Source organism: Anolis carolinensis, chromosome 4, assembly GCF_035594765.1.
Source record: "Anolis carolinensis isolate JA03-04 chromosome 4, rAnoCar3.1.pri, whole genome shotgun sequence".
Lineage (NCBI taxonomy): Eukaryota > Metazoa > Chordata > Lepidosauria > Squamata > Dactyloidae > Anolis > Anolis carolinensis.
Window position 1 is genome coordinate 119,051,092 of NC_085844.1, and position 14,138 is coordinate 119,065,229.

General features: G+C 39.7%; 1 protein-coding gene across 1 annotated transcript in view; it reads right to left on the reverse strand.

Annotated features, from left to right (window-relative positions):
• Positions 1-538: 538 nt before the first annotated feature.
• ly86 (lymphocyte antigen 86) overlaps positions 539-14,138 on the reverse strand; it is a 39,147-nt gene continuing 25,547 nt past the window's right edge. Inside the window, exons 3-5 of the mRNA XM_003225580.4 lie at positions 8,303-8,431; positions 3,677-3,729; positions 539-833 (exon numbers count right to left, since the gene is read on the reverse strand). Of these exons, the coding sequence (XP_003225628.2) occupies positions 732-833; positions 3,677-3,729; positions 8,303-8,431 (284 nt within the window). The 3' untranslated portion in view covers positions 539-731. The remainder of the gene's footprint in view (positions 834-3,676; positions 3,730-8,302; positions 8,432-14,138) is intronic.

Genomic DNA, 14,138 nt, shown 5'->3' on the forward strand with positions numbered 1-14,138 from the left:
GAACCCATTTAAAGGCTGAATTGTTGTACTCACTTCACTCTGGACCATACAAAGATCGGACAGGATGTTCTGGAAGTGCTGAGGGCCACAAAAATATTCTTGAGTGTGGAGAGAGTAGGATTTAATTCCACGGAAACCCACTGGGAGGCCTGAGTTCTCACACCCTTTTTTGTTTAGTAGAAGGCAATGGCAAATGTCCCCCAAATAAAGCTTGCCAAGCAAACCCTGTGATAGATCACCATAAATCAGAATTTACTGAATAATACAAAGCAACAGTAAAACCCTATTTAATTAAAAATATCAAATGAGCTTCAGTGTTTTCAGGGAGTAAGAGATGTAGAAAACCCCCTACTCTTCTTTAGGTTTGGCAGGGGAGTGTTTGAAGAAAACCTGTTTTTTTTTTGGGGGGGGGGGTTAATTAAAGATGACTTAACACGGAAGGCATTTTTTCAATAAGAAAACAATTTGCTGCCAACCCCTGCTCACCGTGATTTTTTCCTCCCAAAAGTAAAATAAAAAAGACTAGAGACCTAGTGAGTCCAGTAAAATAAATTTAATTAACACACTGGGATCTTGCAACTTCCTTAAAAGCAACAGAACATAAGGAGGCATTTCACCCAAATCTCTATTTTCTATTGTTTTGCATAATTGCACTATAAGGATTGCAGATTATAGAAACCATGTTTTTGTAATTCATGCTGTTTTCTTTTATTCTTTTCCTTTTGACAGGATTAAGACAATAACTCTGGATTGTGACTCTTGATGGTTAAATCAGCACAGATTATAATGTTATGGTCTTCATTAAATAGCTCCACCTTTGCATCAAAGTCTCCCTGTTTAAGAAAAGAAAATCAAAACCAAAGTATTAAATTAGGACATTGCTAAAGATAGCTACTTTCTTATAAGTCACAAATGAAGATTACCATGACAATTCTTCTGCCTTTGTTTACCCTGAAAAATATACAGCAACGGTCACAAACTAAGGAAAGTGAGGCAGCTGCTTCAGGTAGCAGATACTAGGGACAATGTGTTTTTATATCACATATTTGTATCCTTCCTTTCTCACCCTAAAAAAGAGACTCAGGGTGGCCTTACAATGGGGACAATTCCCAACTATTTCTCTTGATATCCTCCTCTACTCTGCCTTTTTCAAAAAGAGAAATTACTATAGATACTATTCCATTCCTTAGGGGAGATGTCCCAAGACTCTCTCCCATTGACAGTCTCCAATTCAGGAATTGGGGCAAATATACTGTTCTTTGCCACATACATTAAAATGTCTCCTGTTATTTTTGTATGGACTGGACCAAGGGTGCCATAATATTACTGTTTACACTCAAATCTGGAGTGCCAATGATTTAGCTCTGGAACCCATTATGGATCACAGTATTTTAAAAATTGTCTACTTTTGATTTCATTTGGGCTGGAGAGGGGATGAGTAAGCCATGATTTAGCATTAAACCTCAATTCCTAGAGACTTCCACGAATTCCCAAGACTTGGACCTCATCACACGTACCAACTTAAGCACAGTTCTGCCCAAGTTGAGCAACACTTCTCCCATGTGATAAAGTCCTTGGAGACCACATGCAGTTCATAAGCTGATTTAATGGGTACTTCAATAGAACAATGGTTCTCAACCTGTGGGTCCCCAGGTGTTTAGGCCCACAACTCCCAGAAATCCCAGCCAGTTTACCAGCTGTTAGAATTTCTGGGAGTTGAAGACCAAAACATCTGGGGACCCACAGGTTGAGAACCACTGCAATAGAAGGACGCTATTAAAGTACGGTTCTTCCCTTTCTCTTTTCCCAGGATGCTGCCATGCAGACTACTGAGAGCTATGAAATTCTGATGTATAATCTAACGCTACTTACCGTATATACTCGAGTATAAGCCGACCTGAATATAAGCCGAGGCACCTAATTTTACCACAAAAAACTGGGAAAACATTGACTCCAGTATAAGCCCATGGTGGTAAATTTCAGAAATAAAAATAGATACCAATAAAATTACATTAATTGAGGCATCAGTAGGTTACATGTTTTTGAATATTTACATAAAGCTCAAATTTAAGATAAGACTGTCCAACTCTGATCAAATCATTATTCTCATCTTCTTCAATGTAAATGTGCTTATGTATCCTTTTAATAATAATACAGTAAAATAATACATGTAATAATAATAATAATAATAATAGAGGAAAATAATACAAGTAATAATAAATTGAGTAAAATAATAAATGAAATAATAATAATAATAAGATCAGAGTGAAATAATAAATGTATTAATAATAATAATAATAATAATAATAATAAAATAGAGTAAAATAAATGTAATAGAAACAATAATAGAGAAAAAATAATAAATGTAATAATACCAATAATAATAGAGAAAAATAATAAATGTACCATATATTCTCAAGTATAAGCTGACCCAAATATAAGCCAACCAGGACCCCCACCCGAGGGGGGCTTTTTCAGTCTTAAAAAAAAGGCTGAAAAACTAGGCTTATACTCGAGTATATACAGTAATTTAAAACAGAAGTTCAGTGGAACCTCAGTGGGATAGCAGCTGGGTAAAGGTTGGCATTTTATATTCTTTCCATCCTGGATGGGAAATTCTGGGAGCTATAGTAACTTCTACCAATATTAACTACTAATAGTAACTTCTCTACATGCTGGGGAAAACATGTAGCCTCTTGCTGTTCAGTGGCTCTCTTTTGGCTCTAATTCTGCTGGCATTCTCACCACCTGAAGTTGTTATTTTATACATAAGACTTAGGATGAGCAGTGGGAAACACAAAATCACACTAGATTCAGGAATATCAGGTATTACTAATTGCAATTATGAAGGTGGTTTACTTGATAATATTATGATAACAACACCCCTCTTGCAAATGTCACACTTGTTGGGTATACAGTGTTCTCTCACTTATCGTGGGGGTTATGCTCCAGGACCACCCGCAATAAGTGAAAATCCATGAAGTAGGGGCGCTATATTTATTTTAATATTGATACATTATTTTAGTAGTTATACGCTATTTTAGGCCCCTGGTGGTGGCGCAGTGTGTTAAAGTGCTGAGCTGCTGAACTTGCAGACCAAAAGGTCCCAGGTTCAAATCCCGGGAGCGGAATGAGCGCCTGCTGTTAACCCCAGCTCCTGCCAACCTAGCAGTTCGAAAACATGCCAATGTGAATAGATCAATAGGTACCACACCGGCGGGAAGGTAAGGGCGCTCCATGCAGTCATGCCAGCCACATGACCTTGGAGGTGTCTACGGACAACGCCGGCTCTTCGGCTTAGAAATGGAGATGAGCATCAACCCCCAGAGTTGGTCACGACTGGACTTAATGTCAGAGGAAAACCTTTACCTTTACTACTCTATTTTAAGTCTTTATCAACTAATCGCGTGTTGATAAATTGTCTCCTTCTCCTCCTGTTGCTGCTTGGGCTCCTTTTCTCTCCCTTTGGCTTCTCCTTCCTCCCTTCCTTAGGCTGTAAATTGTAATTTTTTATGATTTATAATAGTCTTTTAGAGTTTATTGAAAAACGTGAAACAGCGAATCCGTGAAAAGTGAACCGCGAAGTAGTGAGGGAACACTGTATACCTTCTGGCCTATAACTGGCTGGTTGACTTTTCTGTTCAGTATTTCAGAAACCAAACTAGAAAGTACCTACCTGGGGGATTTCATCAAATCCTATTGAGGCAGGCCCTTCATAGTAAATAAATTCTGCAAATCAAATGGATCAAGTAGTGAATAAAAGAGCTAGGCAAGGCAGAAACCGTTTCTATTATTTGGCAGTATTTTTCATGAGCAATATCCATAGCTAAAACAAACGTCTCTGATGCACAGGGAAAAACAACCAACAATAAAATCTCTCCCCAGACACTGAAAAAACAGCCCCTGGTGGTAAAGTGGGTTAAACCTTTGTGCCGGCAGGACTGATGACTTGAAAGATGTGTTGCTGAACATTGCTGGTTCGAATCCAACCCGGGGAGAATGTGGATGAGCACCCTCTGTCAGCTCCAGCTCCCCATGCGGGGACATGAGAGTAGCCTCCCACAAGGATGGTAAAACATCAAAACATCGGGTGTCCCCTGGGCAACGTCCTTGCAGACGGCCAATTCTCTCACACCAGATACTTGCAGATACTCTCAAGTCATTCCTGACATGAAAAAAACCCTGAAAAATTGGTGCTGCTGTTTTAGCACAGGTCTTATGTATTTTTGTCAATTACATAAACGGAGAAAGTGGATCAAAAATCCAGTAAAGCTCATGTTAAAATAAACGAGGCAGCCATAAAGGTGTTGTTACATTCCTTCTTCCCCATTTTCCTTTTTATGAAGCTGTCATAAAAGCCTAATAAACTATCTAATTTTCAGAAGTTTAATAAACAAACTTATTTACAGTGCAAAATGATGAGAGCCAGTATGGTACAGTGGTGTAAGTCTCTGTGCTAGCATTCTGGGAAGCTATGGTTTGAATCCCTGATAGACCTTGGAAATCCACTCGGTGATCTTGGGCAAATCACACTTTCTCAGCATCAATAAAAAGCAACGGCAAACTCCCTTGGAACAAACCTTAGCAAGGAAAACCATGATGAGGTTCATCAGAAATGACCCGAAGGTACAATGACAACAAAATGGCATGCACAACAAATAAACCCAGAGCAGAAATATTAAAATTTAAACACTGTAAATACCATTGCTGTGTCCCCAGAGTTATGTCAGTAGGATAAGTACCTGTTCAAAGCATAGCAGTACTGTAAGGGTTTATTAGCTTTTGACAGTAGTGTCTATAGACGAAGATATATGGCATTTTCTAACGCAATCAGCCCTGGCTTTATGTCATAATATACTTCTGATAGAGAAAACAATTTTCCTGCCTTCCTAAGATTAAAGACCTGCGCGCTCCCAGAAGGATTTGGCTTTCTGATTTGATATGTAAGCAGCAGTTTGTGTTGGGCTTGCAATGGAATCCAGAGCTCTCTAAATGCATTTCCTAAAGGTCCTTTTAAAGCACTTCATCAGAATAAGATGACATTCCAGGAGATATGTAGGTGTCTTAGAATTTAATTTCTCCACCACTCTGTCTTCCATAATTTTCATGATTGCTTGCTCATGTCGCATTTGTCTATTATTCCATGTGATATCGCTGTGCTGTGTTTAGATGGGGAAAATGCTACCAATTCCTCTGAGTCCATCATAGTAGAAAAATGGTTGCATGGTCATGAAATTCACTGCACTGTATTTATTATATTTCTGATTGAGATGATGCCTTAGAGAAAGCACTAAAGGGAGCTTTGCGCATGATTAGCTGAATGAGCTATCACTGCATGGTTGTTTCTCATTTGTTGCATGCTCTCCGCATGTGCAGATGTGTGAGGAACTGAACTGGCCCAGTCAGCAGATGGTTGCACAGCAATCAATGCTATGAAATGCTCTGGCAAATAGTAACATGTTCTGGCTGCCTCAATCATTAGTCCTTAAAGATCTTTTTCCAGCCAAGCTATTCCTTGGCTCCTGTAGCTTTTAGCCGCAGGGGTCCAAAATACTCCCAGTTAAGTTGCTCTATCTTTACCACTCTAATCAACTGTGTAACTCCCTATAGAAGCTAGGTTGTTGGGGATTGTGGATGATAGATGGAAGCTCTTACATGTGCCCAGAGTCACCCTGCAGAATGATGCACCACTCAGCTTTGCAGAACAAATAACACAGGAACTTTTACTGAATCCAAGTGATCAACAGAACAATGGTATTTACAATAGTACCTCTGATTGCTTACAGAAATCAGCAGTCATAAGTAGTCCTTTCTTAGTCCATAAATCTGCTTCATTGAATATCAGCAGCAAACAAGACCTCAGAAATAGTCATGCCTCTCTGAGTACAGAGCCATCTTCTTTCCAAGCCAGTACTCAGAAGACTCTCTCTCACACACATACAGAGAAACCTGTTCAAACCGGTTCTCCAGCAGCAGGACAGCAACAGTTGCAAACCGATTCCCTTGCAAACTCAGCCAATCGGCTTCATGCATTTGATTTTCCAGTTAACACACATATAGTATCTTTGCAAACCATGACATAAGTTACTATGCATCTCTGTTGCCCTTCTTTCAGCAGACAAGACCTTTTTATCCAGGCAAGTATTTTGTAATTAAGCTGGGTTTCCATGGAAGAGGCTGCTTACTAATCTATTTTGCTTTTGTCAGACCTTACTAGAAATACTGTGTTCAGTTTTGGGCACAACAGTTCAAGGAGACTGACAGTTTGAACATCTCCAGAAAATGATTGCCAAGACTGTAAAAGGTTAGAAAGCTAAACCCTATGAGGAATTACTTAGGGAGTTGGGTATGCTTAGTGTGGAGAAGACTGACAGATGCCATGATAAATAGAGGGTTGGATGGGCCTCTTTCAGGAGGACTGTGGTTATGTACCCTGTTTCCCCTAATATAAGACATCCCCAGAAAATAAGACCTAGTAGAGGTTTTGCTGAATTGCTAAATATAAGGCCTCCCCCGAAAGTAAGACCTAGCAAAGTTTTTGTGTGGAAGCATGCCTGCTAAACAGAACACCAAAGCATGCAGGATTGGTAAATGTACATACCATATATTGATGTACATGGAAATAATGGTAGTAACAAGAAATTCTTGATAGGATTCACAGTTTGTCTGGTTATGCTGGTTTGTGATGACGACTACTGTAGATTATATAATAAATGTTCATTTTTTTTTGTTCAACAATAAATGTGAATTCTTCTTCATGGAAAAATAAGACATCCCCTGAAAATAAGACCTAGAGCATCTTTGGGAGCAAAAATTGATATAAGGCACTGTCTTATTTTCGGGGAAACACGGTATGTATTATGTATGTATTCCTCTGTGGCAGAGGGTGAACTAGATGAGTTTTGTAACCATTTCAATATTAAAATTCAATGATCTATTAAATAAATAGGTAAAGGTAAAGGTTTCCCCTGACGTTAAGTCCAGTCGTGTCTGACTCTGGGGGTTGGTGCTCATCTCCATTTCTAAGCCAAAGAGCCAGTGTTGCCTGTAGACGCCTCCAAGGTCATGTGGCCGGTATGACTGCATGGAATGCCGTTACCTTCCCACCGGAGCGGTACCTATTGATCTACTCACATTTTCATGTTTTCGAACTGCTAGGTTGACAGAAGCTGGACCTAACAGCAGGCGCTCACTCCACTCCCTGGATTTGGTCTGCAAGTTCAGCAGCTCAGCGCTTTAACACACTTCACCACTGGAGGCTCATTAAATAAATACAGTTAACCAAATGGATAACCTGCTCCTTTTGTTTTCTCCTTCTTTTCCAGTGGTTCTCAACCTGTGGATCCCCAGGTGTTTTGGCCTACAACTCCTAGAAATCCCAGCCAGTTTACCAGCTGTTAGGATTTCTGGGTGTCGAAGGCCAAAACATCTGGGGACAGGTTGAGAACCAAGTTCTACTCTATGAATTGTATCTGGAGAAACACTACCCACTGTTGTAACTTGTACAACATGAATAAAGTTGGTGGTGCTGAAACAAATCATTACATTACAAATAGAATTCAAAAGGGGAACCTGCAACAAAAAAATTACAGTATGGAGCATGTCCAGGCATGGCCTCTTCCAGGATACTCTATTTCACCTCCCTTCCTAGCTTCTGGTTGCGCAGCAGGTTAAACCGCTGAGCTGCTGAACTTGCTGACCAAAAAAATGGCAGTGGGAGCGGGATGAGCTCCCACAGTTAGCCCCAGCTTCTGCCAACCTAGCAGTTCAAAAACATGCAAATGTGAATAGATCAATAGGTACCGCTCCGGTGGGAAGGTAATGGCACTCCATGCAGTCATGCCGGCCACATGACCTTGGAGGTATCTATGGATAATGCCGGCTCTTCGGTTTAGAAATGGAAATGAGCACCAACCCCCAGAGTTGGACTCGACTAGACTTAATGTTAGGGGAAAACTTTTACCTTTATCTCCTAGCTTCAGATTCCCCCTGCAACCAGAATCATGGGACTTCTTTCATGATAGAAACCAAGGCAACAAGCATTTTCTGGCATCTGCTTAGCATCTAACAACCTCATGGCTCCATACCATGCCCTAACTTGGCAGCAAGAGAATTCAAGTGCAAGATTTCATGCAATACAGAGCTTCTGAGATAGCAATGAGTCTGGCTCACTCTGTTAAAATAAACAGAATTATTCAGTTAGGCTCAGTCTATGCATTTATCTGGTACGGTATGTTCTTTCTGCTTATGCCACCTATTAGCCACTGCATTCTCAGCAAATTACGTATGAAAAATTAATTACCTCCTTTGTTCTTTCCACAGAAACTAAACCGTGGGCGATCCCGCTCACAAATTGTAGTGGAGTAAACTGGGACTTGCTTCCCATTAATATCGAGACTTACAACTGCAGACAGTTCCCTGATGGGATACCCTGTAGTGTAGACATAATATGAATCTAATGAGACACATGGATAACAAGGCATGATCACAATGCTCATTTTTCTTTGAAAAGAATGTGAAACCCACTCTCTTTACATAACTTGCTTTATTGCCACTACTTATTCCTAAATACAAGGAATATTAACATCCTGTGTCCCATTAATTTAGGTGACAATCTCATACATTTGGATCAAGTTACATCTAAGTATCCATAGGACTGTGCCTCAAGACACTTAAAATAAGGAGATAAGGCTAAGGTCTGTGCAGACTGGCTAATAAAATGGATTGAATTCCAGCAAACCTAAACCACACAAATTAATCTCAAAATAGACAGTGGTCCTGGAGCAGAAGCAGATCGTCTGGAGCAGGACACAAGGGGAACTCAGAGTGGTGGTCTGATTTCCTGACTCAAGAGAGATAATAATAATAATAATAATAATAATAATAATAATAATAATAATAATTTCTGCTGTAAGAAAATCGCACAGAGTGACTACAAACAGAGGCACAACTGATTCATTGGAACTTATGCCTCAAGTACCACCTCCCAGCAGTAAAGAACTGGTGGGATCACAAACCTGCAAAGGTAATGGAAAATGAACATGCAAAGATACTGTGGGACTTCCGAATCCAGACTGACAAAGTTCTGGAACACAACACACCAGACCTCACAGTTGTGGAAAAGAAAAAGGTTTGGATCATTGATGTCGCCATATCAGGTGACAGTTGAATTGATGAAAAACAACAGGAAAAACTCAGCCACTATCAGGACCTCAAGATTGAACTTCAAAGACTCTGGCAGAAACCAGTGCAGGTGGTCCCGGTGGTGATGGGCACACTGGGTGCCGTGCCAAAAGATCTCAGCCGGCATTTGAAAACAATAGACATTGACAAAATTACGATTTGCCAACTAAAAAAGGCCACCCTACTGGGATCTGCACACATCATCCGAAAATACATCACACAGTCCTAAACACTTGGGAAGTGTTCAACTTGTGATTTTGTGATACGAAGTCCAGCATATCTATCTTGTTTGTTGTGTCATGCATTTTTCTATCCCGCCACCATCTCCCTGAAGGGCGGCTAACATGGGGCCAAGCCCAAAACAGAAACACAATGTGACAAGTTAAAACCAATATAAATAACTAAAAACAGTATCATCATAACATTCAGATATAAAAACAAATTAAAACACAAAATACAATATAACACCATAGAGACCTAGTAAGGGGAAAGGTAATAGATGATCTGGTTTCCTCTGCTCATCATAAGATAGAGCTTACTGGATCCCAATAGAGTCTGGGCTAGAAGGCTTGTGATGAGTTTACTGACACAAAACTGCTTGTCAATCCAGTTTGAATAACATTTTTTAAAGTTCTTCTCACATTCCAAGGTATAGCCAGGGGCCCCGTTATAGTTAAATGCTCATCAAGGCCACAGGAAGTCAGGACCAAGGACAGCAAACCTCAGGCTTAGACCAAAGCTTGGCTGCTGTTACTCCAACAGTCATCTGACCCTGACATATGCTTTGCATGAAGATAGGAAACTATGCCCCTCCAGATGTGCCTGGATTGCAACTCCCATCAGATCCCATAATTCACTTTAATCAATAGGCTGATAATGGCTTCAGACCTAACACATTGTGTGTGTGTGTGTGTGTGTGTGTGGATATCTTTCATCTTGGGATATGGGATATTGGATTCTCATCACAATTACAGATGTGGTTTAATTAACTAGCTTGACAAATTTATTTATTTATTTCTCTACCACTTTTCTCACCCCTAGTGGTCTAACAATATAGTAAATGGCAAAGATTCAATGCCTCACAACCATATAAAAGAAAACATTACAAGTCTAAAAATGATACATAAGCAAATTAACACAATATAAAACATCAGACATATCATAAAAGGTTTAAACATTAAGGCATTTAAATTGGATTGGGTTTCATTTCATTTCTGACAAAGGTCTGTGGTCATTCATTTAGCACAGGGGTCCCCAAACAAAGGCCCGGGGGCCGGATGCGGCCCTCCAAGGTCATTTACCTGGCCCCTGCCCTCAGTTTTATAATATAATATTTTTATATCAGTTTTAATAATATAATATTGTATATACATATAATATTGATAGACATATTACAATGTAATACTAATAATAATACCATATAATAATATTAATTATATATTATATATGACATTTAATATTACTAATAATATTACAATATAGTGGTATAATTCAATATAGTAATATATAATGCTAATATTGTTCTATGCTAATAATATAATATATTGTATATAGATATAAATTGTAAGCCACTCTGAGTCCCCTTTGGGGTGAGAAGGACAGGACATAAATGTAGTAAATAAATAAATAATAAATAAATAAATTTTGACTTAGGCTCGCCCAAAATCTGAAATGACTTGAAGGCACACAACAACAATAATCCTAATTAACTTGACTATCTTGTTGGCCAGAAGCAGGTCCACACTTCCCATTGAAATCCTGATCGGTTTGAGTTGGTTAAAATTGTTTTTATTTTTAAATATTGTATTTTTCTTTTGTTGTTGTTGTTGTTGTTGTTTTTGCACTACAATTAAGACATATGCAGTGTGCATAGGAATTTGTTCATTTTTTTTCTTCAAATGATCATTCGGCCCCTCAACAGTCTGAAGGATTGTGGACTGGCCCTCTGCTTTAAAAGTTTGAGGACCCCTGATTTAGCACATAGTAGTCTTAGCAATGGAATTGTAATTTCACATGTGATCTTATGGTTGGTGTCTTCATTTCAATGTAAATGCCACAATTGTTCTGAACTCCCGCCTCATTTTGGCAACCTTTTTTCAGGGTTGTTGACTGAAGTGAAACTTGGCTTTAATGTGATTTCTCTTCTATTGTGTTTTTCCTCGAGCAACAGGTAAGATGTGAAAATTAAATCAATGTTTACTTTCTAGGGTCCATGCACAGAACAAACCATGACAAATGCAGGTGGAGAAAATCATGTGCTGTGAGAAGTAGAAATATTTCATCACTTGAAAAGGTATCATTCCCAAATATGTGCTAAGTTGATTGTATTATTTGACTCACAAAAGACTGGGGCGCCTTCCACACAGCTGAATAAAATTCCACATTTTCTGCTTTGAACTGGAATATATGGTAGTGTGAACTCAGATAACCCAGTTCAAAGCAGATATTGTGGGTATTTCTGCCTTGATATTCTGGGTTATGTGGCTATGTGGAAGGGCCCTGGAAGACTAGAAAAGGTTGAGGCAGGTTTAAGCGCTACCACAGAAAATGTTAGTCAATATTCTGCAAAACTCAAAGTTGCTCTGGAGAATTCCTTTCTACTCTCCCTTATTATTACACTATATTCGGAACATCTCTGGTAGAAATGTCCTAATTTATTTCTTAATATTAAACAGACCCCTCAGATGTCTGGCAGTTCTTTGCAACAATTCAATCAATGAGCAATGAACATAACATGTGAACCAGTTACCAACATCCAGCCAAGACAAGCTAACTTGAGATGCAAGTTGGACAACAAATTTTAGATCCAAAGTACCTGTCTAAAGCTTGTTCCAGAATGAAGTTCTGTCACTGATCAGCTGAATATTTTAGAATGGATGTATAAAGCTTAGCTTCCCTCAATTGTCTATGAACTTTACCCCTTTCTTGTGATTTTTAGATCCTCAAATGGGAAACTTTTCAAAGCAGTAAAATTTATCAGTCATCTCCCATTTATTGGATTGGGGTAGGCTGGACTTGATGGCTCATGAGGTTTTTTCCAACTCTACGATGCTTTGATTCTATTTATATACCAGCTGATGTGATTTTAAGTAATTATATGCTCAAACCATCCACAACTGAGTGGAGAATAGTTCTCTGCCTCCCAGAGTTTCACCCTTCAATTCACTTCCATGTCAGTGCAGTGGTGAATGTAGTCCACATATTAGGCAAGTCTACACTGGATGATAAATCTGGAGCCAGCATAGAACACAAATGCTTTTTTTTTTTTTTTGACCTGGAACGCAAATGCTCTGGATTGCACCTGGAGGTAGTCACATGTAACCTCCCAAACCTATGCAGGCAGAAGGTGAGAGTCCAGATGTTCAGTCAGGTCAAAACCGAATCAACACTGTTGGTCTGTTCCTTACCATCCTGATGATGATGATCATGATGATCATGATGATCATGATCCATGTTGCTGCTGCTACTCCCAGATGGCTACAGAGTTACATGTGAGCACCTGGCCATTGTAAACACCCCATGTTGACATCAGCAGAGGTGCCCATGTGAAGGAAAGAGAGACAACTCCCGTGTTCTTCCTGATTGTGTGGGCACCTCTGCTGATGCCAGCCTAGGGCACCATTGGTCAAGAGCTCTCATAGATGTGACAGCTGCAGTAACATAGAAATGATCTGTCTCCTTTCCTGTTAGATCCCAGCCAGCCATGGCACCAGGGCCTGCAGTGTTTCAGGACTTGCACTTTGACACAGATAATGCTGAGGATTATACTGACATTTCACCCTCCACGGAGGGGCCTTTGCAGCTGCAGGTGCCCAAAGATATTGGCTCTGGAGACTTACTAATTGGGGAAGATTCTTCTATTCCTCCCTCGCAGATAGAGCCAGATGTTGCAGAGACACCTGAGAATGGGGTTTTTAATCGTAGAGATTTTGTAACCAGGGACAGAAGTACAAAACAAGGGGTCCGTCGGAGCCAGAGACTGGCAAATAGATGGGATAATGGCTAGTGTTCCCATGGGAAAGTTTTGGGAGTTTGTGCTCCCTAAATTGTGAACAGTTCGGAATCTGTTAAAAGTATTTCGCTGAGTAGATTTTCTTGCGGTGTCAACGTAGCTCTTCCTTGAGAGAGGTTCTCCGTCTCCAGCTCTTGTTTGTTTCCAAGCCAAGTTTTCCAGTTCCAGTTGGGCCGTGCCGTGCCGCGACTCTTGAGTAGACCTTGACTTTATTCCAGTTGTTTCCTTGTTCCTGATTCAAGTTTGCCTCAGCTTTGACAACCTTGCTGCCTTGATTTCTGTGAAGTATTTCCAGTGGATTGAACTCTGTTTCTGCCAGCCTTGTTTCTCTGTTTCAACTCATGGACACTTTGGTTTCTTTGGAGAGCTATCGAGTTCTCATTGTGGATTATAATATCGGACCTTTTCCTTTACCCATTTGGAACCACTTTGACTTTCTAAAAAGAACTGTTCCTTACTCAGACTCTACACCTAATTTCCTTTGGATATATAATTGCTTTAATAAAGATATAGTGTGTTATATTGGCTTGTCTGGTTTTCGAGTGCTCATGCTGCCTTGGGATGCAACATTTCCTGTGCTGATGAGCTCAGAGAAAAAGAGCTGGTGGTAATGCCCTGTATGAATAGTGGACTAGTCCAAATTGAACCCAATCATGCTATCCACATTGCCCTGGATCTTCAGGTTACTTCAGAGTTTCAGCCAAACTTTGAAGTATTCCTTCAATTAATGCAGGGCTAAAATGGATTGATGGAGCTGACCCCGCAATACTGTCTAGAACTCAGAGTAAGTCTGGATTATAATCCTAATATAGATGAGCCCTTAGTCAAAATTTTGAAGGACCTACCCAAGGTGATGAACCTATTTTTAGTGATAGAGTTTAGCACCTTAGATAATTCTGTGGACTCAATGTCTCATTCATACGGTTTCTACTCAGTCACAGGA